The following is a 24,166-nucleotide window of genomic DNA, read 5'->3' as shown; positions in this document are numbered from 1 at the left end:
CCTGGTGTGTATCCCATGGGTTCAGCCATGTGAACATCTCCAGAGCGGGGCGTGTGTCACGAGCTGGCCTGTGCCCTTTTGGGCAGCTCTGCATGTCCGTACCACCACATCCTAAGCTGCCTTCGTGCAGCCCTGGCTGTCGGCGCTGGTTTTGTTCTCAGAGGCCACTTGGAGGCTGCTTCAGCCTGTTTCCTCGCTGATTCTTTCGTCAGCTGTTGATTGAGCCCCTGTCTAGCGCCCATCCCTGTACTAAGTGCAGGCCACACAGAGTTGAGTCAAAGACTCTGCCTTCAAGGAGCCCTAATTCGAGGAGGGGAGGAAGTAGCTAATCGGCAACAGCACAGGGCCGTGAGCACAGTGGCTGGCTGGGTGTCCCGTGACCCCACAGGAGTCTAGTAGGCCTGCCGTGGGGTGTTAGCAGAGACGTGTGCAAGGGTTGGGGAGCACACAGGAAGCTCCAGTCAGACGCAGGGCAGGCTTCCTGGAGGAGGTCACATTTTGGCCAAGTTCTCCAGGACAAGTGGACTTTGTCTGGACAAGGAGGGCGGGAGGGGTGTTTCAGGCAGAGGGGTCAGCAGCACGTGGGGAGGCCCAGAGATGGCAGGAGCCGTGCTCCATTGGGCCTGGTGTGAACAGGCCAGGGTTCGAGGTGTGTTGGAGGGCTGGAGGAGCTGGAGGGGGAAGGCAAGACCTTGTGGCCTTGCTGACTCCTTGAGACGTGCTCCCGTGAGTAACAGGGAGCCACGAAGGGGGCTTAGCCGGAGGCCAGGAGGCCACGTGGGGGCAGCAAGAAAGCTGATGAGTGCCCCAGACTGGATACAGGAGGGACAGGGTGTGATGACCAATATGGGGTGTGGCACCAGCTCGAGGAGGGCCCTCACCCTGGTCCTCACTTCCCACAGACGCTGAAGGCCTTGCGGCAGGTGGAGGTGATCAACTTCGGGGACTGCCTGGTGCGCTCCAAGGGCGCCGTCGCCATCGCAGACGCCGTCCACGGGGGCCTGCCGAAGCTGAAGGTGCTGGCTGGCTGGCTGCCTCCTCCCTCCGGGGTCCAGGCTCCCCCACGCTCGGGGTGACAGCTGTGCGGGCAGAGCAGCTGTGGGGGGAGGTGGCAGGGTTGTAGCCTTCAAAGGCAGGTGGCCTGGGTTGATAGCCCACTTCTTCTACACCCTCCGCCTGTGACTCCGTGCAAGTCTCTTCACCCCTCTTGAGCTGCAGTCTCTCATTTTTCAAAAAGGAGGAGGAGAGTGGTGCGGGTCATTGCCATATAGTAGAAGTATACTGCACCCTAACTAGGGGGAAACGGAGGCTTCAGGGTAGTGGCAGGCCTCCCGGCCCGTGTTTCCATCATCTGTCTCTACCCCTTCCCATTATTTTCTAGGAGCTGAACTTGTCATTCGGTGAAATCCAGAGAGATGCTGCTCTGTCTGTTGCTGAGGCCATGGCTGACAAGGTGGAGCTGGAGAAACTGGACCTCAATGGTAATAGGGGTGGTGGCCTCGGCCCAGGCCTGCTGGGTGGGCCCCAGCCCCTGTCCTGACCCTCTGTTCCCTCCCCTGCGAGCAGGCAACACCCTGGGAGAAGAAGGCTGTGAGCAGCTCCAGGAAGTGCTGGATGGCTTCAACATGGCCAAGGTGCTGGCGTCCCTCAGGTAGGGAATCTGGATCAGTGGCTCCTTTGTTACTACTTTTATTCATTCAGTAAACGTTGGTTGAGTCCCTGTGATGTGCCAGGCACTGTGTTGGGCATTAGGGATATGACAGTAAGACAGCCAAGGTTTCTGACTCACAAGACCTCGTTGCCACGGGCGAGGGATCAAGGAGTGAGACGGAATAATCAAGTTATCACATGTTTAGCAAAGGGACAAATGGGGGCTGAGATCGGTCATCCTTTGGAGTGGGTGAGTTGGGGAGGCCTCTGAAGGGATGACCTTCGATCATCAAGGTGATGTGACGGGCAAGGTGGGGCAGCAGTGACGTAGTGACGCGTGGGTAGTGGTCGGGGGGGGCTCGGCATTGTTCCTGAAACCAGCCTTAGAGCTTGACTGTAGGAGGAGATTGACACAGGCGAGTGGGGCTTCCTGGGTTCGCGGAGGCCGGGGGTGGGGTGGTGGGGGGCTGCCTCCTCGATCGGGATGGGAGTTGGTTCAGCCCTCAGCACCCATCTCCGCCTGCCTCTCCAGTCTCTGCGTTGGCTTCATTCACTTGTCAGGTCGTCGGTTGTGTCCCTCAGGGCCAGGCCCAGTGCCGCTGCTAGGAGCTATGCCAAGGTGGGCTCAAGGGGCTCCCAGTCCAGAGGACATGGAACAGCCTTCCTCAGAGGCAGGGCAGCCCCCTCCCTCGCCCTTAACCATAGCTTCCTGTGGTCAGCGAGATGTGGGTAGCACAGTCCCGGGCGTCTCAGCCTGGGCAGTATTCCTGCCAGGCCCTGGGCCCCAGCTGTGACAGGTGGTGTTCTTCATCTTCTCTGTCTCCCCAGTGGGGCCGTGGGTTCCTTTGGGACAGGGACGAGATCGAGGTCTTCCTTGTCTGCAGCGTGGGCTTCCCTGGGTGATGAGCAAGGAGGGATGGGCTCCCTGGTGACTCTACGTGTCCCCACCCTGGCGGCAGCTGCGCCCCTCGCCCTGTGCAGGCTCCTGCCCAGCTGGGGCCTTTGGGTTCTCAGAGCCATCGTGGGCCACTGGGCAGGGAGGGTCTGCTTTAGCCAACCCTGTCCTCTGCAGTGACGATGAGGGTGAGGATGACGAGGATGAGGAGGAGGACGAGGATGAGGACGAGGAGGAGGAGCCACAGCCGGGAGAGCGAAGGGAGCGGCCAACCACACCGCCCAGGAAGATGCTGGATCCTGACGGTGGGGTGAGTCCCGTGGTTGCCACATCAGAGCCCTGGTCCCCCGAGCGTGAAATCTTGAGACGTTTTTCACGGGGGTCATGGGTGTGGGATCCTCTTACGCAGTGACTGCAAACTAGTTTTGACTGCACACTCTTTGTGGAAAGAGGAAATCATTCCAACGTAGTTGTATTTGTATGTACCTCAGTCTAGATGTGTTTATTCATCTATAAATTATAACACACGTGACGCTGCTACATTACACGCAGTCAGTAACTGTATACTGCGGTGCTGCAGGACCCTCAGCTGGTTGAGTCTGCGGATACAGAGGGCCAACTGTAAAGTTATACGTGGATTTCCCACTGTGCTGGGGGTATATAAGTATTTCTAAAAGAACAGGGTAAAAAACAAGCGTAACTAGAAGTTTTTTTCCTACCCATCTTGGTGACCCATAAGGATGGCCCCCATTCCAGAGACTGGCTGGCTCGGTGACTCAGCTTGGACACTTGGTGTTCCTTTCCTGGCCGGGAGGCTGGTGGACTCAGGGCTGCCACGTCTGTTCCCTCAGAGGTTCCCAAATAAAGCTTCGGGAGGACTTTGGGTTGGACAGATTCAGCAGCTGTTGAATTTGGCTGATTGTCCAGTTTTATGGAAGCAGTTCCATAAATGGCTGGGCGTCTTTAGTTCTTTGGGCACTTCTGGTGCTCGCCAGCAGTGCTTACCCGGGCTGAGGCTCTAGTTCCTGGTGAGGCCACTTTAGCCCTGGAGTCGTTTCTGCAGCATCACACGTCATGGCGAGGATCCATTTGGCTGCACCAGGCTCTTGGAGTCTGAGGGAGGTGGCTTGCCCCGACCCCAGAGGCTCTTACACAAGGAGCCGACCAGGGCCAGCAAATGTGGGCACCCCACCCTTGGGGAACTTTGGGGAATTCTGGACTCTGAGCCTTGACTGGCCTGCATGAGGGGCATATGTTCTGGGTAAGGAGTCTGGATCTGGACCTCTACAGAGCCACCTGTGCCACCTGTCCCCCAGGAACCAGCTCCTGTCCTGTCCTCCCCGCCTCCTGCAGACGTCTCCACCTTCCTGGCCTTCCCCTCCCCGGAGAAGCTGCTGCGCCTCGGGCCCAAGAGTTCCGTGCTGATAGCCCAACAGGTAACAGCGCTTCCGACACCAGACCTGCTCCGGCCTTGGCTTCAGGAGCTGCCAGAGCAAAGGTTCAGGCAGAGCACGGGATTTGGGGGGGCGGGGCACTGTCGATGTGGGGGGCGGGGACTACCACGTGTTGTTTTTTTGTAAGACACACACACACACACACACACGTGTAAATGGGTGTGACCAGTGGTTGCAGATGTCTGCGCCCACTGCGAACACACTTGGGCTGCGAGGAAGGGTAAGCCTGTGGCACCTCAGTGATGACTGGAATTCGGGAATCTTCCCAGGACTCTCATGTGAGCACACACACCTAGGCTTCCCTCTGTGTGTTCTGTAGGACCAGCTGCTTCTAGAACAGCTGTCCCGCCCCCGGCCCCTGTGCAGGTCCCAGTCTACTTGCGTTCTTGCTCCAGCCTCACTTGTTCGTTGGTTGGGTCGTTACTTCGTTCATTCGGAGACAGTTATCGAGCATCTCCTGTCTGCTGGCTGCTGCTCTGAATACTTGGGCATGATTTTATCTAACCTTCTTGGCAACCCAGAGTGTAGACCCTTCCACTCTTATTTTACAGGCGAGAAAACTGAGGCTTAAAGAGGTTAAATGATAAAAACAGGCACGTCTTGTTTTATTGTGCTTCACGGTTACTGCGTTTTTTGCAAATTGAAGGTTTGTGGCTTCCCTGTGTCGAGCATGTCTATTGGTGCCCTTGTTCCAATAGCATTTGCTCACTTTATGTCTCTAGATAACGTCACATTTTGGTAATTCTCACAGTATTTCATACCCTCCACCAACAAAAAGATTATGACTTGCTGAAGGCTCAGATGACAGTTAGCATGTTTTAGTAATACAGTGCTTTTTAAATCATGTATGTGGCTTTTTTAGACTTGATGCTGTTGCACACTTAACAGACTTAAATAATGCACTAGGATACCAAAAAATTCACATGACTCGCTTTGTTGCGGTATTTGCTTTATTGCTGTGGTCTGGAGCCAAACCCGTAGTATCTCTGAGGTATGTCTATGCAGAGAAATAAAAGGGGCCACTCGCAGAGCTGGCTTGATATTTTTGCTTTTTATCTCCTGTTTGTATTTTTCTGTACTCTTATTTTTTTCCCCCATGATAAATGAGATTGTATGATGCAAACCTCCATGTGGCCCACCTTTTCACTTAATACCATTCATCATTTTCCTGTGTCAGTAAAACTCTTCTCGTGCCCTTTATCTCAGTGAGTGGATGCAGCACTTAAGCCATCCACTGTTTCTGTGGATTCACATTCTTTCCACCTTTCTCCGTCGTCAGGGAAATTGAGGTCAGTTTCCTTGCGTGTTAAGTATCGTGTGCATTCTGGATTATTTCGTCAGGTTAGATTGCAGGAAGGGGATCGCCAGGTCACAGGGATAATGATTTTTAACGTGAATTCTCTCAGTGTGTGTGCACACCTGCTGTGGCCGGGCCCATGCCAGGCTCTGAGGAGACAGCGTGGGGCGAGGCAGGACCTGTCCTTGCCTATTGAAGGCCCATTTCTTGCCAAGGCCTCCTCTAGCCACAGGCACATCCCCCCTGTGTGCCAAGGCCCTGGGGCTCTCACCCCTGGTGACCAGCCATTGTCTCCTGTGTCCTCAGACGGACACATCTGATCCGGAGAAGGTGGTCTCTGCCTTCCTGAAGGTGTCCTCCGTGTTCAAGGACGAAGCCACAGTGAGGTCGGCGGTGCAGGATGCAGTAGGTACGTGGGGTGGGTGGGGCCCAGATGGCTCCTGCCTTTCGCTGCCCCCGGGGCTCGGGTCGGAACATTCTCCTCTCACCTGCTCTTCCACTGGGTTCTTGCCTTAGAGCCGGCCGGGTGCTCGCCTCTCTGCTTTTTGCAGTTGGGGAAACTGAGGCCTTTCCCAAAGCCATACAGTTCTATACGGTGAGAACTTGGGCCAGGTGGCGCCCACCGCAGGAAGGTCGGACCTCTCGGAGGAGGGGTGATGAGAGCTGAGCCCTTGTCCCCACCTCTGAGCCTGTGCACACACAGTCCCCTCCACCTGGAGGTCCCCCTGCTTTCCCCGCATCTTTCCCAAGGCTTCCCAGGATCTCTAGTGTGGCCAGGTTGGGCCAGGCAGAGGGGGGAGGGAAAGGGTAGAAGGGAGTGGAAACACTTGGGAGGCTTTCTCCAGGGTTGTGGGTGACACTGAGACGGGAGGGTCCATGGGAGGGGAGGCTGGGTGGGGTGGGGGTGGGAGTCTCCGTGTCTGCTCCCTGAGAGCCCCGCCTCACCGTGGGCGTTTGTGGGAACGGGTTACCTGAATTCGGTTTCCCAGAACAGCCTCGCTCGGAAGCAGGGGCCCAGGCGGTCCCTGCGGGCCCTTGGCCTTGCCTCCCCCCGTCCCTTCCCATCCATTCCCCCTCCCCCACCCCCAGAATGGCTGAAACCTCCCCCAGCGGTGACCTGCCTCACTTAATCTCTGCCCAAGCCCATCTTATCTGTGAGGCCAGGACAGAGAAGGGCCAAGGTATCACAGCTGGCAGGTTGAGCCCTTCGCCTGGTGCTAGCTGTCCCCTCAGTCTGCCACCTGTGTCCACATCCCACCCGCCGTGTTCACCTCCTGATGAGCGCAGGAGACAGGGCCCAGCCTGTGTGCTCAGGGGCTGCGGGCCCTTAGGCCTCTTTGCTGCTTCTGCCTTGCAGATACCTTGATGAAGAAGGCCTTCAGCTCATCCTCCTTCAACTCCAATGCCTTCCTCACCAGGCTCCTCATCCACATGGGGCTGCTCAAGGTGCGCTGGAAGGAGTGCGGGCCCCGGGGAGGGGGGGCGGGGGTGCACCAGAGGCTGCATCATCCCGCACCTCAAGTCCTGCCGGGGCCTGTCACCCACACTGGCCCCAGGCCTGGGTCTGCTTAAGCAGCCTCGGCCTTCGTGACAGGATTTAGGATTCAGCTTGACCTTGGCCGTGGGGCTGTCAGCAGGGGCCAGGTGGTAGAGACCTGGGGTCCCCCAGGTGACCTTTTGAAGCTCACCCTGCCTTCTGCTGTGTGTTCCCCTTGCAGAGTGAAGACAAGATCAAGGCCATTGCCAACCTGTACGGCCCCCTGATGGCATTGAATCACATGGTGCAGCAGGAGTACTTCCCCAAGGCCCTTGCCCCTCTGCTGCTGGCATTCGTGACCAAGTGAGTGTGCCCTCGTCAGCTCACGCGGCCGGTGGCCACGCGTGCAGGCCTCTGGTCAGCTGAGGCTTCCCTGGCCTGGTGACTGGGGCGTGTCAGAGGCCCTCACACCTCTCGGGCTCTCGGCATCTGTGTTTGAGTCTCACCACCCCTGTGCCCAGCTGAGGACACAGGGCTCGGGGACAGTGTCTCCCTGAGAGAGACAGGGGATGTGCACTGGCCCCATCTTGCAGACGAGGAAGCGAGCTCCGGGTCAAAGGAGGTGTTGGCCCACAGTCGCGCTGCTGACCCAGGTCCTGTACCCGGCAGCGTCTCTGGGAGCAGTTCTGTGTTCATTCCCTCAGCTACCTAGGCCAAAGGGGTCTGCCCACTCGGCCTTCCACAGCCGCAGGCCCCTCTCCTGGGGACGCCAAGTGCCCAGACACACGAAACCTTGGCCTCCTCCTGGAGCGTCCTGGGAAAGGTGGGGCGCTGGCCACAGTCGAGTAAAAAGGAGCCTCCAGACCTCAGGGCCCATCAGGGGCGGGTTGGGAGGCTTGTCCCCATCCTCACTGAGGTCCTGTGTGGCCCCCAGCTGACGTCCGGCCATCCCCAGGCCTCAGTCTCCCCATTTGCCCAACCAAGGGGTGGGTGAGGTTGTCTCCTAGAGCTCTGACCAGCCACACTGGCGGTGAATCCAGCGCCTTGGGGGAAAGTGGGAGGGGGTGTAGGAGAAAGGAGGTGCCCGCACCCTGGGGGACATGTAACACTGGCGGGCCCAGACCATCAGTCAGGGTGCTTAGAGCGTGGGACGAAGTGTCATGGGGCAGTCCGCCTGGGGTGGGGGGTGAGGAGCATGCGCCGGTCCCCCAGGACCTAGTTGGCATTTCGGCCTCTTTGCCACCTGACATCTCTTAGTTCCGTGTGCATAGCAGCGCCTCCTTAGTTGGGCCTGACTCCCTTGCCGTGTCTGCCCCCCTCTCTGCCACCACACTCCCACCACCCAAACCGCCCCTTGCACTGCAGCTGCTCCTCTGCCGGAGTCCAGGGCAAGTCCAAACCCTGGTCCTGGATCTCGTGCTGCCTGCAGCCTGGCCTCCCCGCAGCGAGGTGCACTCTCCCCACACCTGTTCCCTCTGCAGGAGATGTTGCCTCAACCTGTGGGCCTTCGCTCAGGCTGTCTGGGGTGTCCCCACGTGGTGGCCGTAGCCTGCCAACCCCTGATGAAGCCCAGCTCCCTCTGTCTCCTTCCAACCCCTGGTTGGGACTGTTCGCTCTGCATTCCCATCATCCCCTGTGTGGCCCTTGGGCTGGGCATGGACACCCTCGCCCTTGATGGTCAGTTGACAAGCTGCCTCCTCCTGGCTTGTTGCCTGCCTTCCAGTGCAGGCCTCAGTCTATTCCACTTTAAAAGAGGGGGGCTTGGTAAGAGCTGCCCCCAGGCCTTGGGGGTGACTGAGCGACGGTGGAGTGATATGCATGCCCCCTTCCCTCAAGTCCCAGCCCAGTGGTCTGGGATCCAAGCCCGGACGGGACCAGGTAAGGTGTCTGTGGGCTTCGGCCCTGGCTGCACCACAGGCTCACCCATCCCCCTGAGCATCTTTCACCAGTTTCTTTCTCTGCAGTGAGACTAATGATCTTGATGGTAACCTGTTACTCGTAGGGGCCCAGGTGGGACTCCTGTGGTCCACTCTTACATGTGCACTAGTGGCTGCTGAGGGCTCCCTGGCCCTGTGCACACTGGAGAGGCCTCGGAGAGCCTGTCTGGTGGAGAGCAGAGGCCCAGGTTCCCTGCCGGCTCGGCGGGCCTGTATTCTGGCCAGCTCTAGGCCATGTGGCCTCGGGTGTATCACCCGCCCCTCTTAGCCCCACCTACCCCCACCTGCAGAAGGTGGGAGCTACCGTCTCCCTTGCAAAGTCACTGTGAAAATGAGAACGATGGAGTCGGGTGTATATTTTGACCTCAGAAACGGCCCCCACTCCATCTTCACAGGTGGGAAACTGGCCCTGATGTAGCCTGAGCTTCCTGGCCCCCAGAGGTGCCTGCCCCACCTGGTGACCCTTCTTTCCCCGCAGGCCCAATGGCGCCCTGGAATCCTGCTCCTTTGCCCGCCACAATCTACTGCAGACGCTCTACAAGGTCTAGACGCAATCTGGTCTCTCCCCATCCCTCGGCCTGGACCGGTGCCTTGGGAAGGGACTCAGAGGAAGGACTCTGGCCAGCAGCAGGGAGGGTCTTTGTCGCGTGTGTCGTGTCTCCTGAGTACGTGTGTTGGTGCGGCGTATGTGCAGGTGTGTGCTTCGTGTCGGGGTTCGGATTTTTAACGTCTCCCTGCTGGACTGGCCCTGGTCCCGCTGGAGGGGAGCTGGCCCCCAGGCGGAAGGGCTGCAGGCTGCTCTGCCATTAAAGTCACCGCCATCTGAGGACGCTCTGCTGATCTGTGCTGCAGGCGCCAGGCCCTGGTGGCTGTCCCCACCCACCTTGCCTTCCTGATCCTCTGGGGCTGCGCCAAAGCCTGGGGTGTCGCTGTCCGTGTGCTGTTCCCTCCGTGTTGTGGCTGGGTGTTTCCTGCCCTGCCTGGGGCTGCTCACCCGATGGCTGCCTCTGCTTCCTGTCGCCAAGTCCCGGTCCTGCAGCCGCCACTTTTCCTACCATCCACCCACGCTGTGCTGAGCCCTCAGCCCGAGGGCCAGAGACTGCTGCGCGTGGGGCCGCGAGCAGAGGGCAAGACCCTGGCACCCACACCGTGTGGACAGGAAGAGAAGCCAGTGGGCAGACGCTAGGGTCTAGGAGCTGGACTTGCCTGGACGGTGCCGGCTCTGTGCCCAGTGGGCCCTTCTCTGGCTGCGGAAGTGTCTGTGACAGGCCTGCGTGCTGAGCTGGAGGGGGCATCTGGGCAGGCCCAAACCTGTTCTCCAGCCTGGGGGGGCAGGGCCAGGGCCCACTGATGCCTGAGCTGCATCTTGGGCACCCTTAAGGATCTGGGGCAGGGGCCGGGTGGGGGCCGGGCATGCCCTGTGACACCTGTGCTTCCTTTCATGCTCTTTGTGTGTCTGGGCTGTGCCCGGGGCTTCACAAATAAAGTCATGTGTAGCAGCAGCGGAGACTTGAGAAGCTTTTCACCTAAAGTGGGCTGTTCTCAAGGCCTTGGTGCCTGGGGTCCCACCTCAGCATGGCCACTGTGACCCCATCTTGGTCTGTAGTAGGGGGGCAGTCCATCTTGCAGAAGAGCTGCCGGGCCAGCCCTGTGTCATGACCTGGGGCAGACCTGGATGCTTCCTCTGTTGTGGGCATGCCGGCTCCCGTGGGACAGCTGGTCGGGTGGTACCCAGGAGGGGCAGCGACTCATAGGGGTCGGGGAGGGTGGTGGGACTCCTGCTCCGGGCAGGGGAGGATCTGAGTTGCGGCCTGTCTCACCTGCCTGGCCCCACTTCACCCTTTACCCGACCTCTGGGCTGCTGCTCCACTGGCCCCTTCATTGCCCCATTGGTGGGCCTGGCTGAGCTGGACGGTGTCCACAGTTTGCCACAGGCCCTGCTGGCTGCACAGGCAGGGGCCCCTGGGCCTGCCTGGGAAGCCGCCACGGGGCCCAGAGTGGAGGGCACCACCCCTGGGGTCTTCCCCTCCGGCTGCCACAGCGGTGTGAGGATAGCCCAGCACTTCTTACTGCCCCTCCTAGACAGCAGGCACAGGAACAGAGAGGTCCCTCCGACGTTTTTTAGGGGGCAATGTGTCTTTATTGGCCACAGACTACTCCAGCATCTTTCTAGGCCGGGTGTCAGAAGCGATGTCCAGGCCCTTGCCCTCCCCTCCTCCCAGCTGATAAAGCAGGTGGAGGTCCGACCAACTCCACCCCCATCTCCTTGCCTGGCCCTGTTTTGAGCTCTGGGGCTGCAGGTGCAGCCCTCGGAGAGCTCCCAGCCTGGTGCAGGAGACCATGTGTGGCCCAGAGTGGGGACTGTGGGCAGTGAGGTCAGAGAAGCCTTCAAGAGTGAGGGGTGCGAGAGCTGAGTCTTGAGGTTCAAACAGGACTTTTCACAGGTGATATCTGAGAGACGGAGAAACTGCAGCTTGGAGCCGAATAGGGGTCTGTCCAAGGTTTTCTGGCCTGGGTGTTCCTTCCCTCCAGGCCACCCAGGGCTGGCCCTTGTTCCTTCCTAGCTAATGCGGGTCCAAGCTTCAGATCAGACTGAGAGAAGCAGCACAGATCTCGTTTCCTTAACCTTACAACAGGTCGGCAGTGCCTGACTCCTGGGACCCTGGGACTGAGGAGGGTGCCCCGCCCCTGCTCCAGGTGCCTGAGCACCGTGATTTGGGGTCTGCAAGATCACAGATGCCTTTGCCTGGGCAGCCTGTGACCCCCACATACGAAGGCCTGCTCAGCACCAAGCTATTCCCACTAAAAGGAGCTCAGCTATGGGCCAGGAGCTCACAAACTATCAATTCCATTCTAAAAGCTCAGACTGGAAACCCCCCAGGAAGCATGGCGGAAGGCACTCCTAGCAGCACTGTTTGATGGCAGGAACCTAGAAGTGACTCACAGGCCATCAGGAAAATGGATCAGGAGCAAAGCCGCACAACGCAGTGTTACACAGCAGTGACAATGCATCCATTGCGGCTCGGCATGCACCGTGCACGCCATGGGTGGATCAATAGTGACGTCGAGTGAAGAAAATCTGTCTAACGCTCTTAGTTCAAAAGCCAGTAAATGGAACGTGTGGGCCTGTGTATGCGTGTGACAAACCCAGCTTTCAGGATAGGAGTTAGTCTGGGGAGGGCAGGGGACAGGATGGGGTGGAAGCACAGTTAGGCCACCGTCGTGCACCAAGATTCTAAGTGATCCAAATCCATTTGCCTAAGGAGCCATATTTTTTAAAGGAAAATTAAACACAGGAGAGCATTTCTTGACACAAAAAGCACAAGCCATAAGCAAACTTGCCTATTTCAAAATAAAAAGTGAAAAACAATGACCAAAAATACCGTAAAAGTTAACGACAAGGTGAGAGAGTAGAAAGACATTGCGACATATATAACAAGGATTCATGTTGAGAATATACATCCAGTTGAAAATTGGGCAAAGGGTATAAACAGGCAGTTCACAGAAGAGGAGACCTGAAGAGCAAAAAGAAATGTTCAGGCTTCCCTGGTGGCACAATGGTTAATAATCTGCCTGCCAATGCAAGGGACATGGGTTCGAGCCCTGGCCCGGGAAGATCCCACACACCACGGAGCAACTAAGCCCGTGCGCCACAACTACTGAAGCCCGCGCGCCTAGAGCCTGTGCTCCACGACAAGAGAAGCCACCACAATGAGAAGCCCGCGCACCGCAATAAAGAGTAATCACTGCTCGCCGCAACTAGAGGTAGCCCGTGCACAGCAATGAAGACCCAACACAGCCAAAAATAAATAAAATAAATTTTTTTTAAAAAAGGAATTATGTTCAACTTTACTGGAAAATAAGGAAATGTGAAATACAACCACAGATAATACCATTTCAGACCAGACTGGCAAATACGATTAAAAGAGGTGACACCAGGAAAGAGGTGAATCTGGCACGTCTTACACATTGCTGGAGGGATGTCAAACTAATAAAAGCCACTATAGACAGCAATATGGCAGGTACTGAGAAAGCTGAAAATGCATGTAGCCTTTGACCCCAAATTCCATTTCTAAGGATCTACTTGAGAGAAACTTGTATGTGTACACAAGGAGACATGTACAACAGCAGCCTGATGAGGGATACCAGAAAATTAAGAAATAACCAAATGTCCGTAAGTAGAATAGTTAGATGATGGCACGTGCATGCAGTGAGATCTCATGTAGCAGTTAAAATGAGTAAACCGGATGCAGAAGCTACCTGTATCCACTGAGTAAATCTTCAAAAAACACTGCTGAGTGAAAGAAACAAGTTTGCAAAATAATATGCACTGTTTGATACATTTAAAAAAATTAATGCCCTATATCGTAAAATTATACTACTTCATGAAAGGGGTTGCCTCTGGGTAGAAAGGGAGGAGAGAGAATGAGACTACACCTCCTTATTACCTGCGTCTGGGGCAGATTGCGCTCCTGCCTCTGTCCCATGCCGCTGTTGTGGAATATTTATAGAAGGGAATGTTGGAATTACTATATAAAAATGAACGAATTTTTACAATATGCACCATAGGTGAATCTCACTAAAATAATACTGATTAAAAAAAGCCAGACAGCCACACTGTGCAATACTGTTGATAGAATTTGGTGAGTGAAATAAAGCACATGCAGAAGTCTGTGTGTGAGGACTTCCCTGGTGGTCCAGTGGTTAAGACTCCGCGTTCCCAATACAGGGGGCCTAGGTTTGATCCCTGGTCAGGGAACTAGATCCCACATGCCGAAACTAGGACCCGGCACAGCCAAATAAATGTTAATAAAAAGTCTGTGTGTGGTGTGACACTATTTCTTGTTTGTTTTTTGTTTTTAAAGCCAAAAAACAGTAATGAAAGCTGCATTTCCACCAGAAACACAGATCTAAAGTATCATAGGATCTGAAAAATCATAGCATACATTGCTATGGTCTAGATGAACTATTTCATTTTTTTAAAAAATGCACATGTCCCCAGGAAGATAAGTATTTAGGTATTCTTTGCAACACTGTAATAACAAAAAATTGGATGCAACCTAAACGTCCAAGATTAATGAATAAGTTGATACACTTATACAGTGGAATACTATACAAGTCAAAATGAATGAATATAACTAAGAAGAATCAATTTAGATAGTTCCCTGATGTTGAGTGAAAAAAAACAAATTTACAGAAGAATTTATGTACAGTGCTAAACAATGTATGTAAATGTATTATAAGCACAAAACAGGGCAGAGTTAACTGTTCTTGAGCACCTACTATGTGCCAGGTGCCTACCTTAACCCCCAGAGCAACCCTATGAGCTAGTTACTGATACTCTGTCTTTTCACAGAGTAGGAAACTGAGGCTCGGTGAGGTGCAGCCCTGCCCAGGGACACAGCCGGAGGAAGCCTAGGTCTGGGACCCACTGGCCAGCCCCTTGAGGCCCCTCCCTGCTCGGCCGGTCCAGGAACTCGGGTCTCAGGCCTGGGCCAGGATTCTGAGCAAGAAGCCCTGCAACTTCAGCCGCTGCTCCTGCCATGCCCGCCCCTCACTCACCTCACAATGCCTCCCATTCAGCCCTGTCCCCGCTGCCAGGTCTGCGGGCTGGGAGGGGGGCTCCCGCTGGCGTCCAGGCAGGGACCGTTGCCAGCCTTCCCCTGTGCTGCATTTCCAGGCTGGACTGGCCGTGCGATCGGCATGGCGGGGTGAGTCTTTGGGCCCTGCGGTGGCAAGGTGGGTTAGAGAAGCTGAGTGCCTACAGGCAAACCCCTGCCCCTCTCTGGGCCTCTCAGGGGCTGGGGGACAGGGGCTCTGGGATCTCCCGGGGCAGAGATTCTCCAAGGGTCTCTCTGAAATGGGTTCCGAGGAAGACGGTGAACGTGGCCGCTCCCAGGAGCTCCCCTGGGCTAGTCCTCCAGGATCCTGTCGGAGCGCTAGGCAGGCCTGAGGCCTGGACGCTTGTCCTTCAGGGATCTGTCCCCACACCCCCGACCTGCCCTGAGCCTCAGCCTCACTACAGCTCTACAGGATGCCACCAGCCCCAAGGCCGGGCTGGACCCTGGGACCCCAAGGAAACTGAAAACCGCATGGTGACAGCCAACCCAGTGAGTGGAAACACGGGAGGCTCAGGGTGGGAGTCAGCCCAGGGATCAGGAAGGGTTGCTCAGAGAGCTGAGGACAGAGGGAAAAGCTGGTGAGGCAGAGAGGAGGGAGCTGCTTTGCGTGCTGATGGTGGGGGAGCCCGGGGTGCCACTGAAGGGTCTGAGCGGGTACCAGTTGGGGAATCAGGAGTCAGGATTTCCCAGCAAAGGCATTGAGGAGAGGCTGGCGGGTTTTCAGCCGGGGGTATCAGGGCCCGTCTGTACCTTGGAAAGTTCCCTTTGGTTGGTTCCCTTTGAGCGGAAGTGGGGAAGCCAGGAGTGCCACCGTGGCGCGGGCCTCCCTGTGGAGAGGCAGGCGGTAGTTGTGAGGTAAAGGGGTCCAGCTGGGTATTGGGTAGATGGGGAGTGGATGGACAGACAGGAAAGTGGACAGACCTTGCCCAAAGCACAGCCCCAAGGCCATACCCGCAGTTCCCCCCATCCCAGGCCAGGCCAGCGGGGTGGCACTAAGATGAAGAGAGGACAACAGACGAATAAACAGGAGAGAAGTTGGAGCCCCTTGCTTGCCTGTCAGAGTGGCTCTGACCAGCCATTAAGGCTCCTCAGGGCTTTCGGATCCCACGACACCTGGTCTCCCAAGTCGTGCCAGCCCTGGGTCCTCCCCTCCGGCTGCCAGGCTGTCTTCTCGAGGTGGGTGCCATTACGCTCCCTGCCACCACGGTGCTGCCGCCACTTCCGTCTGAGGAACGGCTGATTCTCTCTCCACCGCCAACCTCACCCTGGGAGGACACGACTCCCCCTGGGCCCGGGGGCTTCTGCACAGCCTGGGCACGCCTCTGAACTGCATTCGGCAAGGCCTCACTGAGCCACTGGCAGACAATCAAAGGGACTTGCCGGGTTGCCTTTCTGAGCTTGTTTCCTCTGGTATAAAACAGGGATAACAATGCAATCTATGCTCTGGGGAGGGGTTGGAGGCTCAGGGTAATGACAGCTTCCCTGGGGCCAAAGGAGGAAGACATCTGAGGGGCTCTGGGACAAGAGCTGGGCTCAGTGAGTGGACAGTGTGGGACCCTTGCTCCTGTGAACACCTGACCCTTCTTCTCTCTGCCAGGCCCCAGAGTGTCTCCGTGGTGCTGCTGCTGCTTCTGCTGCTGCCGCTGGGGCCAACGTGGCACGCAGCTGCCCAGCGCTGCCCACAGACCTGCGTCTGCGACAATTCCAGGCGGCATGTGGCCTGCCGGCACCAGAACCTCACCGAGGTGCCGAATGCCATCCCTGAGGTCAGCAGGGCAAGATGGGGTGGTGGGGGTGACAGCAGGAGGTGCCCGGGCTGGCACCAGTGGATCTGTCACTTTTCCTCTCTGAGCCTCAGTCTTCACATCTGTAAAATGGGAATGATAATAACCAACAACAGGGAGACAATCTATTTAAAATGCTATGCAATTGGAACAAGTTAGGTGACCTATGTAGATACAGCATTGAGTTAATTACAGGCCCTGTGGGCAGAGAACTGGGGATATACTGGACTAAGGTATGGTCTCTGTCCTATGGAGTCAAGAGCTAGAGGAAAAGAGTGAAAGTAAAGGAGCAGTGACAATTCAATGTGAAAAGTGCTAGACTAGGGGATACCCAGGCGGCTGGGGAGGAAGGCTTCCAGGAGGAGGTGTCAGGGAGCAGGATGAAGAGAATGAAGGAAACGTGAGGGGGAAGAGAGTGTTCCAGGTGAGGGAACAGCACGTGCAAAGGCCAGGGTAAGCAAGGGGCAAAGGCCGTGGTCCTGGTGCCGCTCAGCCTCCCCTACCTCTCCCTGCTCAGCTGACCCACGGGCTGGACCTCCAGGGCAACATGCTGAAGCTGATCCCCGCAGCTGCCTTCCGGGACCTGCCTTACCTGACACACCTGGACCTGCGGCACTGCCAGGTGGAGCTGGTGGCCGAGGGTGCCTTCCGAGGCCTGGGCCGCCTGCTTCTCCTCAACCTGGCCTCCAACCGCCTGAACGCGCTGCCCCAGGAGGCGCTGGACGGGCTAGGCTCGCTGCGGCGGCTGGAGCTGGAGGGGAACCTGCTGGAGGAGCTGCGGCCGGGGACGTTCGGGGCGCTGGGCGCGCTGGCCACGCTGAATCTGGCCCACAACGCCCTCGTCTACCTGCCCGCCATGGCCTTCCAGGGGCTGGTGCGCGCCCGCTGGCTGCAGCTGTCCCACAACGCGCTCAGCGTGCTGGCCCCCGAGGCCCTGGCCGGCCTGCCCGCCCTGCGCCGCCTCAGCCTGCACCACAATGAGCTGCAGTCCCTGCCCGGGGCGACCTTGTCCCAGGCCCGCGGCCTGGCCCGCCTCGAGCTGGGCCACAACCCCTTCACCTACACGGGCGAGGAGGACGGGCTGGTGCTGCCCGGCCTGCGGGAGTTGAGGCTGGACCACGGGGCCCTGCAGGCCCTGGACCCCAGGGCCTTTGCCCACTGCCCCCGCCTGCACACCCTGGACCTCCGTGGGAACCAGCTGGATGCCCTGCAGCCGCTGCAGGGCCCGGGTCAGCTGCGCCGGCTGCGGCTGCATGGGAACCCGCTGCGGTGCGACTGCCGGGCTCGGCCCCTGCTCCAGTGGCTGGCGCGTGCGCGCGTGCGCTCGGACGGCGCGTGCGGGGAGCCGCGGCGCCTGCGCGGCGAGGCCCTGGACGCCCTGCGGCCCTCGGACCTGCGCTGCCCCGTAGCCGGGGCGGAGGAGGAAGAGGAGGAGGTGGCGGCCGCGCGGCCCCGTGTCCCTATCGGCACCTCCAAGGAGAAGACTGGGGCGCCCGGGCCCTGCCCTCGCGCCTGCGTGTGCGCCCCTGAGTCCCGGCACAGCGGCTGTGAGGGCCGCGGCCTGCAGGTCGTGCCCCGCGGCTTCCCCAACGACACCCAGCTCCTGGACCTGAGGCAGAACCACTTCCCCTTGGTGCCCCGAGAGGCCTTCCCGGGCCTGGGCCAGCTGGTGTCGCTGCACCTGCAGCACTGCGGCATCACAGAGCTGGAAGCAGGCGCCCTGGCGGGGCTGGGCAGCCTGCTCTACCTCTACCTCTCGGACAACACGCTCTCCAGCCTCAGCGCTGCCTCCCTCAAAGGGGCGCCCTGCCTGGGCTACCTGTACCTGGAGCGCAACCGCTTCCTGCAGGTGCCAGGGGCCGCCCTGCGCGCCCTGCCCAGCCTCTTCTCCCTGCACTTGCAGGACAACGCTCTGGACCGCCTGGCACTGGGGGACCTGGCAGGCATGCGGGCCTTGCGCTGGCTCTACCTGAGTGGGAACCGCATCACCCAAGTGTCCCCCGGGGCACTGGGCCCCGCTCAGGAGCTGGAGAAGCTGCACCTGGATAGGAACCAGCTGCAAGAGGTGCCCACTGCGGCCCTGGAGGGGCTGCCTGCCCTCCTGGAGCTGCAGCTCTCGGGGAACCCGCTCAGGGCCCTGCAAGATGGGGCCTTCTGGCCCGTGGGCCGCTCGCTGCAACACCTTTTCCTGAACAGCAGTGGCCTGGAGCAGGTGGGCACAGGGGGAACAGGGGTGAGGGGAGGCAGCACGAGGGTCTACACAGCTTGCGTTCACTCAACCAACACTGCCGCCCCTGCAGTGCCAGGCCCGAGGCTGGGCGTGGGGTCCCTGAGATGAGCCCGACCCTGCGCCTGCCCCAGGGAGCTCAGGTGTGGGCCGCAGACCAGGAGGAATGCTGTGCCACACGGAGGGGCTTGGCAGGGAGGGCACTGCCGAGGCCTGGAGGAGGGAGGAACGTGGATCCGTGGGGTTACCTACTGTTGCACACTTTGTGGGCACAGCTTTGCCAATATGTGGGGGTCCAGGCATAGCAGAAAGAACCATGGACTGGGGGTCTGTGTGACTTGCAAAGGGCACGTGCTTTGGCAAAACCTGGGTTTCCACCCCAGCACTGCCCTTCCTGCCCATCTTGGGCTCTCTACTCCCCTTCTGCACGGGGAGCATGAGGCTCCCTCCCAGGCCTGGGGGTGGGACAGGCCTGGCAGGAGCTCACACCAGGGCCTGGCGCCTTCTCGCAGATTTCTCCGGGGGCCTTCTTGGGCCTGGGGCCTCGGCTCCAGAGCCTACATCTGCAAAAGAACCAGCTGCAGGCACTGCCCGCCCTGCCTGGTCTCAGCCAGCTTGAGCTCATCGACCTCAGTGGCAATCCCTTCCACTGTGACTGCCAGCTGCTCCCACTTCACAGGTAAGCACCCCCAACTGAAGGCCCCAGCTGGGGACCCAGCAGCTGCTCTCAGTCAAGCCCTGGTGCCATCTGAGCTCCTTTGGCGGGCGAGGATCCTTCCAGGGCCAGCTACCCTTCCTGGGGGAGCCAGACATCCACGGGGCTTGGGTGGGCTTCTCTGAGCCCCTGTTCCCTCATCTATAAAGTGGGAATGAAATCTGCCCAGCCTAGTGGGGTGGGACCTAGTAAATGTGTGAGAGCACTTTACGTCATTGCCTAAGAAAGCAACAAGAACCGTGGAGTCTGGTGACGTGGGCTCAAATCCACGTCTGTGACTGACCATTTACCTTTGAGCCATGTGGCCTCTCTGTGCCGGCCCCTCATCTGGAAAGGGGATGATAGCGATTGCATCCACCTCCTGGTGGTGGTCGTAAGAATTACATTAAATTAGATAGCTTATCTAGATTGAACAGCGTCTGGGTCTTCAGCCCTCTGGAACTGTTTATTACTGGCCCCCTGTTACAGGGAGGGGATTGAAGGTTGAAATGACTTGCTCAGGGTCACATAATTGGTGAGTGGTCGAGTCCCACTGCCCCCACATCACTGAGGACCTCTTCGCTCTCCTCAGGAAAGCTCAGCACAGCAGCTTCCCCGAACCCCCTTTTCTCCTCAGGTGGCTCACTGGGCTGAACCTGCACGTGGAGGCCGCCTGTGCCGCCCCTCCCAGTGCCCGTGGCCAGAGCCTGAAGGCTGCAGCTGCTGTCTTTGAAGCCTGCCCGGGCTGGGCTGCCGGGAAGGCCAAACGGACGCCGGCCCCCAGGCCTAGTGCCCAGAGGACCCCCATGAAGGGAAGACGGCAGGGAGCGAACAAGGTTGGTTGGGGGCAGGTGCAGGGAGGCCTCGCTGGGTGGGTCAGGTTTTAAAGCCCCTGGGGTAGCAGGGATCTGACTTGTCTTGGTCCCAATTTCATGAGGTTCTAGATCTGGGTAATGACCCTGTTGCTTCCGTTAAAAAATGTCTATCCCCCTCTCCTTACCTCCTCCACCTCTGGGCTAAGCCCAGAGTGGGTTTGTAAGGAAATGACTGTTTCATCCCATGGGACAATGGCCTTTCCGATTAAGCTGCAGCATCCCAGGACCCTAGGTATCCATGAGAACCCCACAGTGACTGTTACTGCTGGATTGCCATTGATTCAGCCTGTCCCCACCTGATCTTGGGGGCCTTGCTCATCCCTGGGGCGGGAAGAGCAGGAGTGCAGGTGTGTGGTTGGTGCCACGGGTCGGACTCCATCACCCCCTTGACGTTACGTTTGCTGTCCGGACAAACCCATTCACACTGGAACGCTCAGTTGTAGCAAAATCTCACAGCTCATCAGAGAAGAGTGGGCAGGACATGGGCACCCCTCCACGTGGCGACCCGTGCTGGGTGGTGAGGGGATGTAGGGGAGGCAGACCTTAGAGGAAAGCCGTGACCAGAACAGGGTGGGCTCTGGGAAGGAAGGGAGAGGGCTCTGCCTGCTTCTGGACCTGCAGCTTGAAGAGTTGGGGCACCTAGGGACCATCAGGTGGTGTTTGTATTAGCTCCCTAGGGCTGCAGTACCACAAACTACCACAAGCTGGGTGGCTCAGAACCACAGAAATGTATTGTCTCACTGATGTGGAGGTTAGAAGCCTGGAATCAGAGTGCTGGCGGGGCTGTGCTTCCTCTGAGGCCTCGAGGCGAGGGTCCTTCCGTGCCCCGTCCAGCCTCCGCGGGCCCCAGATGTTCCTTGGCTGTGGCAGCACAAGCCCCGTCCCTGCCTCCACCGTCACATGATGTCTTCCCGTGTCTCTGCACATCGTCTTCCTGCTGGACGTGTCCAAATTCCCCCTTTTTATGAGGACATGAGTCATTAGATCAGGGCCCACCCTAATGACCTCATTTTAACTGGATCACCTCTGTGAAGACCCTATTTCGAAATAAGGCCTTATTCTGAGGTGTATCTTTTTCGTGGGGACTTAATTCAACCCGAAACAGTGTTCGTTGTGGAGGTCGGCTGGGAGTGAGGAAGAACCCCTAAAAAGACCCCAGGCTGAAGGTGAGCATTCGGCCTTAGAAGCGAGACCTGGAACCAGGGTCGATGACGGCGGCCATGCTCGGCGAACACTTGGGCGGCGCTTTCTGCCGGGAGTTGTGATGAACAGAACCGGCGTGGATGCTGAGCTTGACTCGGGAGCAGCAGCCCCGACAGGTTCACCTCCAGGTCTGGACTCTCATTGAAAGACCCGCACGCCAATCCCACATTTTGTAGCTGCAACAGGAATGGGGCCTCGCGGGCCACCCCATCCAACCACCCTTTCTGACACGGAGATACGCCACCAAACAGGCTTTTTGTTTTTACTTTGTTGAAGGTGGCAGCTTCCTCCCAGGAATACCAAGACATCGAAGAAGGATAAGGGCCCTGAGCCCTGGCAGGGTGTTCTGGGCTGGGGGACTTGCCTGGCCGAAGGCACCTGGCAGACGAGCCTGGGCTTGCTCCCACTGCTGTCATTTAACAGTTGTCAAGCCACCAAGTTACTGAACTTTAACGAGTCCTCTGTCTCTTATGCATAAAATGAGTCAGCGCGTCCTCACGGGATTACTGTGAAGATGAAGCGAGCCGTGTGAACGCCTGTACACTAGTGCCTGTCATATGAGGCTATCACAAATGGTAGTGCCCTTGCTTCCCGTCCCTCAAGCAGAGCTGAGGATCCAGATGGGGGTGATAGTAAAGGAAGGTGTTTGCACGTGGCCTAATCTGCACCAGGGAGCTGCTGCAGGCTGTCAAGCAGTGGGAGCAGGGAGTGGAAGTGGTTCTGTTCTTTAGGATATTTCCCAGCCATCAGGTGGCCCTGCTGCTGTGAGACTTCGAGACCTGGTTCCATCCAAGGGCAATTGAGGAACAAGGTTCATTCTGTGCCTTGAGCTATTATGTCCCAGAGGTCAACACTTCCATCTGTAACAAATTAACCTCTAGGTCCCAGCAACACGTTATGTACACTTTGTCACATACTTGGGCTTTCTGGAACCTGTGGTTTTGGGAGGGGAATGGCTGAAACATAAATAAGGAGAATATAGCATGTTGTTGCTATGGAGACGGGGAGCTCCGGAGATGACAGGTGACACTTGTGTTCTGCACTCTTCATGTGTGAACTCACCCAGTTTTCGTAACTGACACCGTCGGGTGGCATATCAGAACGCACTCTCGCTCTAAGAACAGAACGCTGACAAATTGGACTTCAGCAAGAAAGGGATTCAATTGTCTCATGCAAGTTAAGTATGGGAGGCCAGTCCAGGGCCGCAAGGGCAGCTAATCGTGCCCTCCAGCTCTGCCTGTTGTGCTCACGGCACCTATAGGCTTCACTTCTCCATTCAGGAAGAAGCAACCGAAGGCCAAAATGCCATACAAGTCCTGTTTTCCTAGAAGCTCTTCAGTCAGAACTGGATCCATTAACGGCAAGAGCATCGGGGATGATGAATTAGTCTCAGCTGAGCAGTTTACCCTCAACAAAGGCAGAGCTGAAGTGCACACACATGCCACCTTCCTCCCCTGGGAGCTGATGCCACTGACTGACCCATCACCACTCAAGTCTGGTGTGTGTGAGATGGGGGTGGGGTCAGGCATGGTCCCTCTTTCCTGGGACCTGCCCCGTCCTTGGTCGTCACTGTGTTCCACACACACCTAGTCATGTTTTGGGGAACTCAGGCTGCAGGAGGGTGCTTCCTGGGCCTGGTTTCTATACCATGTGGGCCTGCAGAGTGTCTTTAGAAAAGGAGAAAGGATCAAGTTCTCTTTGAATTGACAGGAAATCAGCTCCCCTTGGGCTGGTCACCCCATCTCTGGGATGACACCCAACAGCTGGGTCCTGAGCACATCCACGGTCAGCACCCCATCTGACAAGCACCTGACAGTCCAGGAAGCCAGATACCCGCCCGGCACAGCTGCAGCCCTTAAAGGGGTGACACAGGGACCCACACTGCCGTGCCATCACTACCCAAACATGTAGAAGGAAAGAAAAGGGCTGAGGACAGCACCTGCCATCACCTTAGGTTCCAGGAAGAGGGTCTCTTGAAGAGAGGATGGATCAGAGGGAGGAGACAGTTTCAAAGGAGACTAACTGGGGGAAAGAAAGCAGCTGAAATTTGGGCAGATGTTAGATGAACTTCTAGAAGGTACTTTAGAGAGAAGGGGATTCAAAACATGTTACGGAGTTAAGGACACTAACAGTGAGGAAAACGAGCCAGGAAGTGTGTCCCTTCCTCCAGGGCCACCTCAGCCAGCAGGGCTGACCACCCAACTCTATCGCGGCCCTGTGACTTTCTGGCAGGGCCAGACCCGTCTCTGGTTAACAGGAGAATGAAAAGGACAGGTCCTAGCCCCCCTGGGCTCCAGAGCGGGTTAAGTTCAATGCTGGTGGCAGCCTCCCTCTCAGGGGATGTGTATGCTCGAACACACATACACACACACGCTGAATGTGCTCATACACACACAGAGGCTCGCGTGTGCGCACACACACGCGCACGCGCGCGCGCTGAGCCCCCCCCCCCCCCCCCCCACCAAGCAACTTGTCCTCCAGTGTGCGGCCCCTCACCCCTGGCAGTTGAGGGACATGGTGGGCGTGGATGGAGGCTGGTAAGGAAGAGCTTCGGGAACTCCAGCTGGAGAGGGAGCTGCTCACAGGCGAGTCTGTGGGTCTCAGCAGCCCTAGTCACGCCGGCCTTGCCCGGGAGGGGTTAGAGGCAACAGGGTGGGTCCGGGAGACCCTGGGTGTTCGTTTGCTGCCCAGCGCCCACAGCACCAGGCAGCGTTCACGCAGAAAGGCTCAGTCTCCAGAGGAAAGTGGGGTGGAGGGGTGGTGGCAGTCGAGGCGCCCTGGGCTGGCTGCCAGCTGGGTGGCTGGGCAGGCAACGAGGAAGTCTCAGTCATCTGTCTCCTGTTTGATGTTCTCGATGGGAACGGGCAGCTCTGGACTCGGGGCCTTGTCAGGCGTGGCCACGTCGAGATGCTCTTCCTTTACACGCACGGTAATGACTGAGGAGGAAGAGAGGTGGGGGGCAGGGAGAAGAGAGTGTGCCTGTAACTCCGGGAAGGGCGCGGCCTCAGGATCTGGGGAAGAAATCAGGCTTCCTACGGACGGGCCCTCAGGA

General features: G+C 57.8%; 3 protein-coding genes across 5 annotated transcripts in view; 2 read left to right on the top strand and 1 right to left on the bottom strand.

The window, feature by feature from the left end:
- RANGAP1 (Ran GTPase activating protein 1) overlaps window positions 1-10,255 on the top strand; it is a 25,991-nt gene extending 15,736 nt beyond the window's left edge. The window contains exons 8-16 of the mRNA XM_029206431.1: window positions 903-1,016; window positions 1,382-1,481; window positions 1,567-1,651; window positions 2,723-2,855; window positions 3,862-3,981; window positions 5,603-5,705; window positions 6,654-6,742; window positions 7,015-7,136; window positions 9,189-10,255. Of these exons, the coding sequence (XP_029062264.1) occupies window positions 903-1,016; window positions 1,382-1,481; window positions 1,567-1,651; window positions 2,723-2,855; window positions 3,862-3,981; window positions 5,603-5,705; window positions 6,654-6,742; window positions 7,015-7,136; window positions 9,189-9,258 (936 nt within the window). The 3' untranslated portion in view covers window positions 9,259-10,255. The remainder of the gene's footprint in view (window positions 1-902; window positions 1,017-1,381; window positions 1,482-1,566; window positions 1,652-2,722; window positions 2,856-3,861; window positions 3,982-5,602; window positions 5,706-6,653; window positions 6,743-7,014; window positions 7,137-9,188) is intronic.
- A 3,999-nt stretch (window positions 10,256-14,254) lies between these two features.
- Window positions 14,255-24,166, top strand: part of CHADL (chondroadherin like) — an 11,811-nt gene continuing 1,899 nt past the window's right edge. Inside the window, exons 1-5 of one of the 2 annotated variants that reach the window (XM_029206111.1) lie at window positions 14,255-14,421; window positions 15,929-16,097; window positions 16,633-18,327; window positions 18,855-19,021; window positions 19,674-19,872. In XM_029206111.1, the coding sequence (XP_029061944.1) occupies window positions 14,279-14,421; window positions 15,929-16,097; window positions 16,633-18,327; window positions 18,855-19,021; window positions 19,674-19,872 (2,373 nt within the window). In that variant the 5' untranslated portion in view covers window positions 14,255-14,278. Of the gene's footprint in view, window positions 14,422-15,928; window positions 16,098-16,632; window positions 18,328-18,854; window positions 19,022-19,673; window positions 19,924-24,166 lie in introns of those variants that run through there. The other variant, XM_029206110.1, reaches the window with a different exon arrangement.
- The window catches only part of L3MBTL2 (L3MBTL histone methyl-lysine binding protein 2), a 16,796-nt gene continuing 16,225 nt past the window's right edge, over window positions 23,596-24,166 (bottom strand). The window contains exon 17 of one of the 2 annotated variants that reach the window (XM_029206112.1): window positions 23,596-24,125. In XM_029206112.1, coding sequence (XP_029061945.1) covers window positions 23,938-24,125 — 188 coding nt within the window. In that variant the 3' untranslated portion in view covers window positions 23,596-23,937. The remainder of the gene's footprint in view (window positions 24,126-24,166) is intronic. The other variant, XM_029206114.1, reaches the window with a different exon arrangement.

This window comes from Monodon monoceros, unplaced genomic scaffold (genome assembly GCF_005190385.1).
Source record: "Monodon monoceros isolate NGI ecotype Baffin Bay Population unplaced genomic scaffold, NGI_Narwhal_1 Super_Scaffold_6, whole genome shotgun sequence".
Classification (NCBI taxonomy): Eukaryota; Metazoa; Chordata; class Mammalia; order Artiodactyla; family Monodontidae; genus Monodon; species Monodon monoceros.
This window is presented reverse-complemented; position numbering and strand designations above follow the sequence as displayed.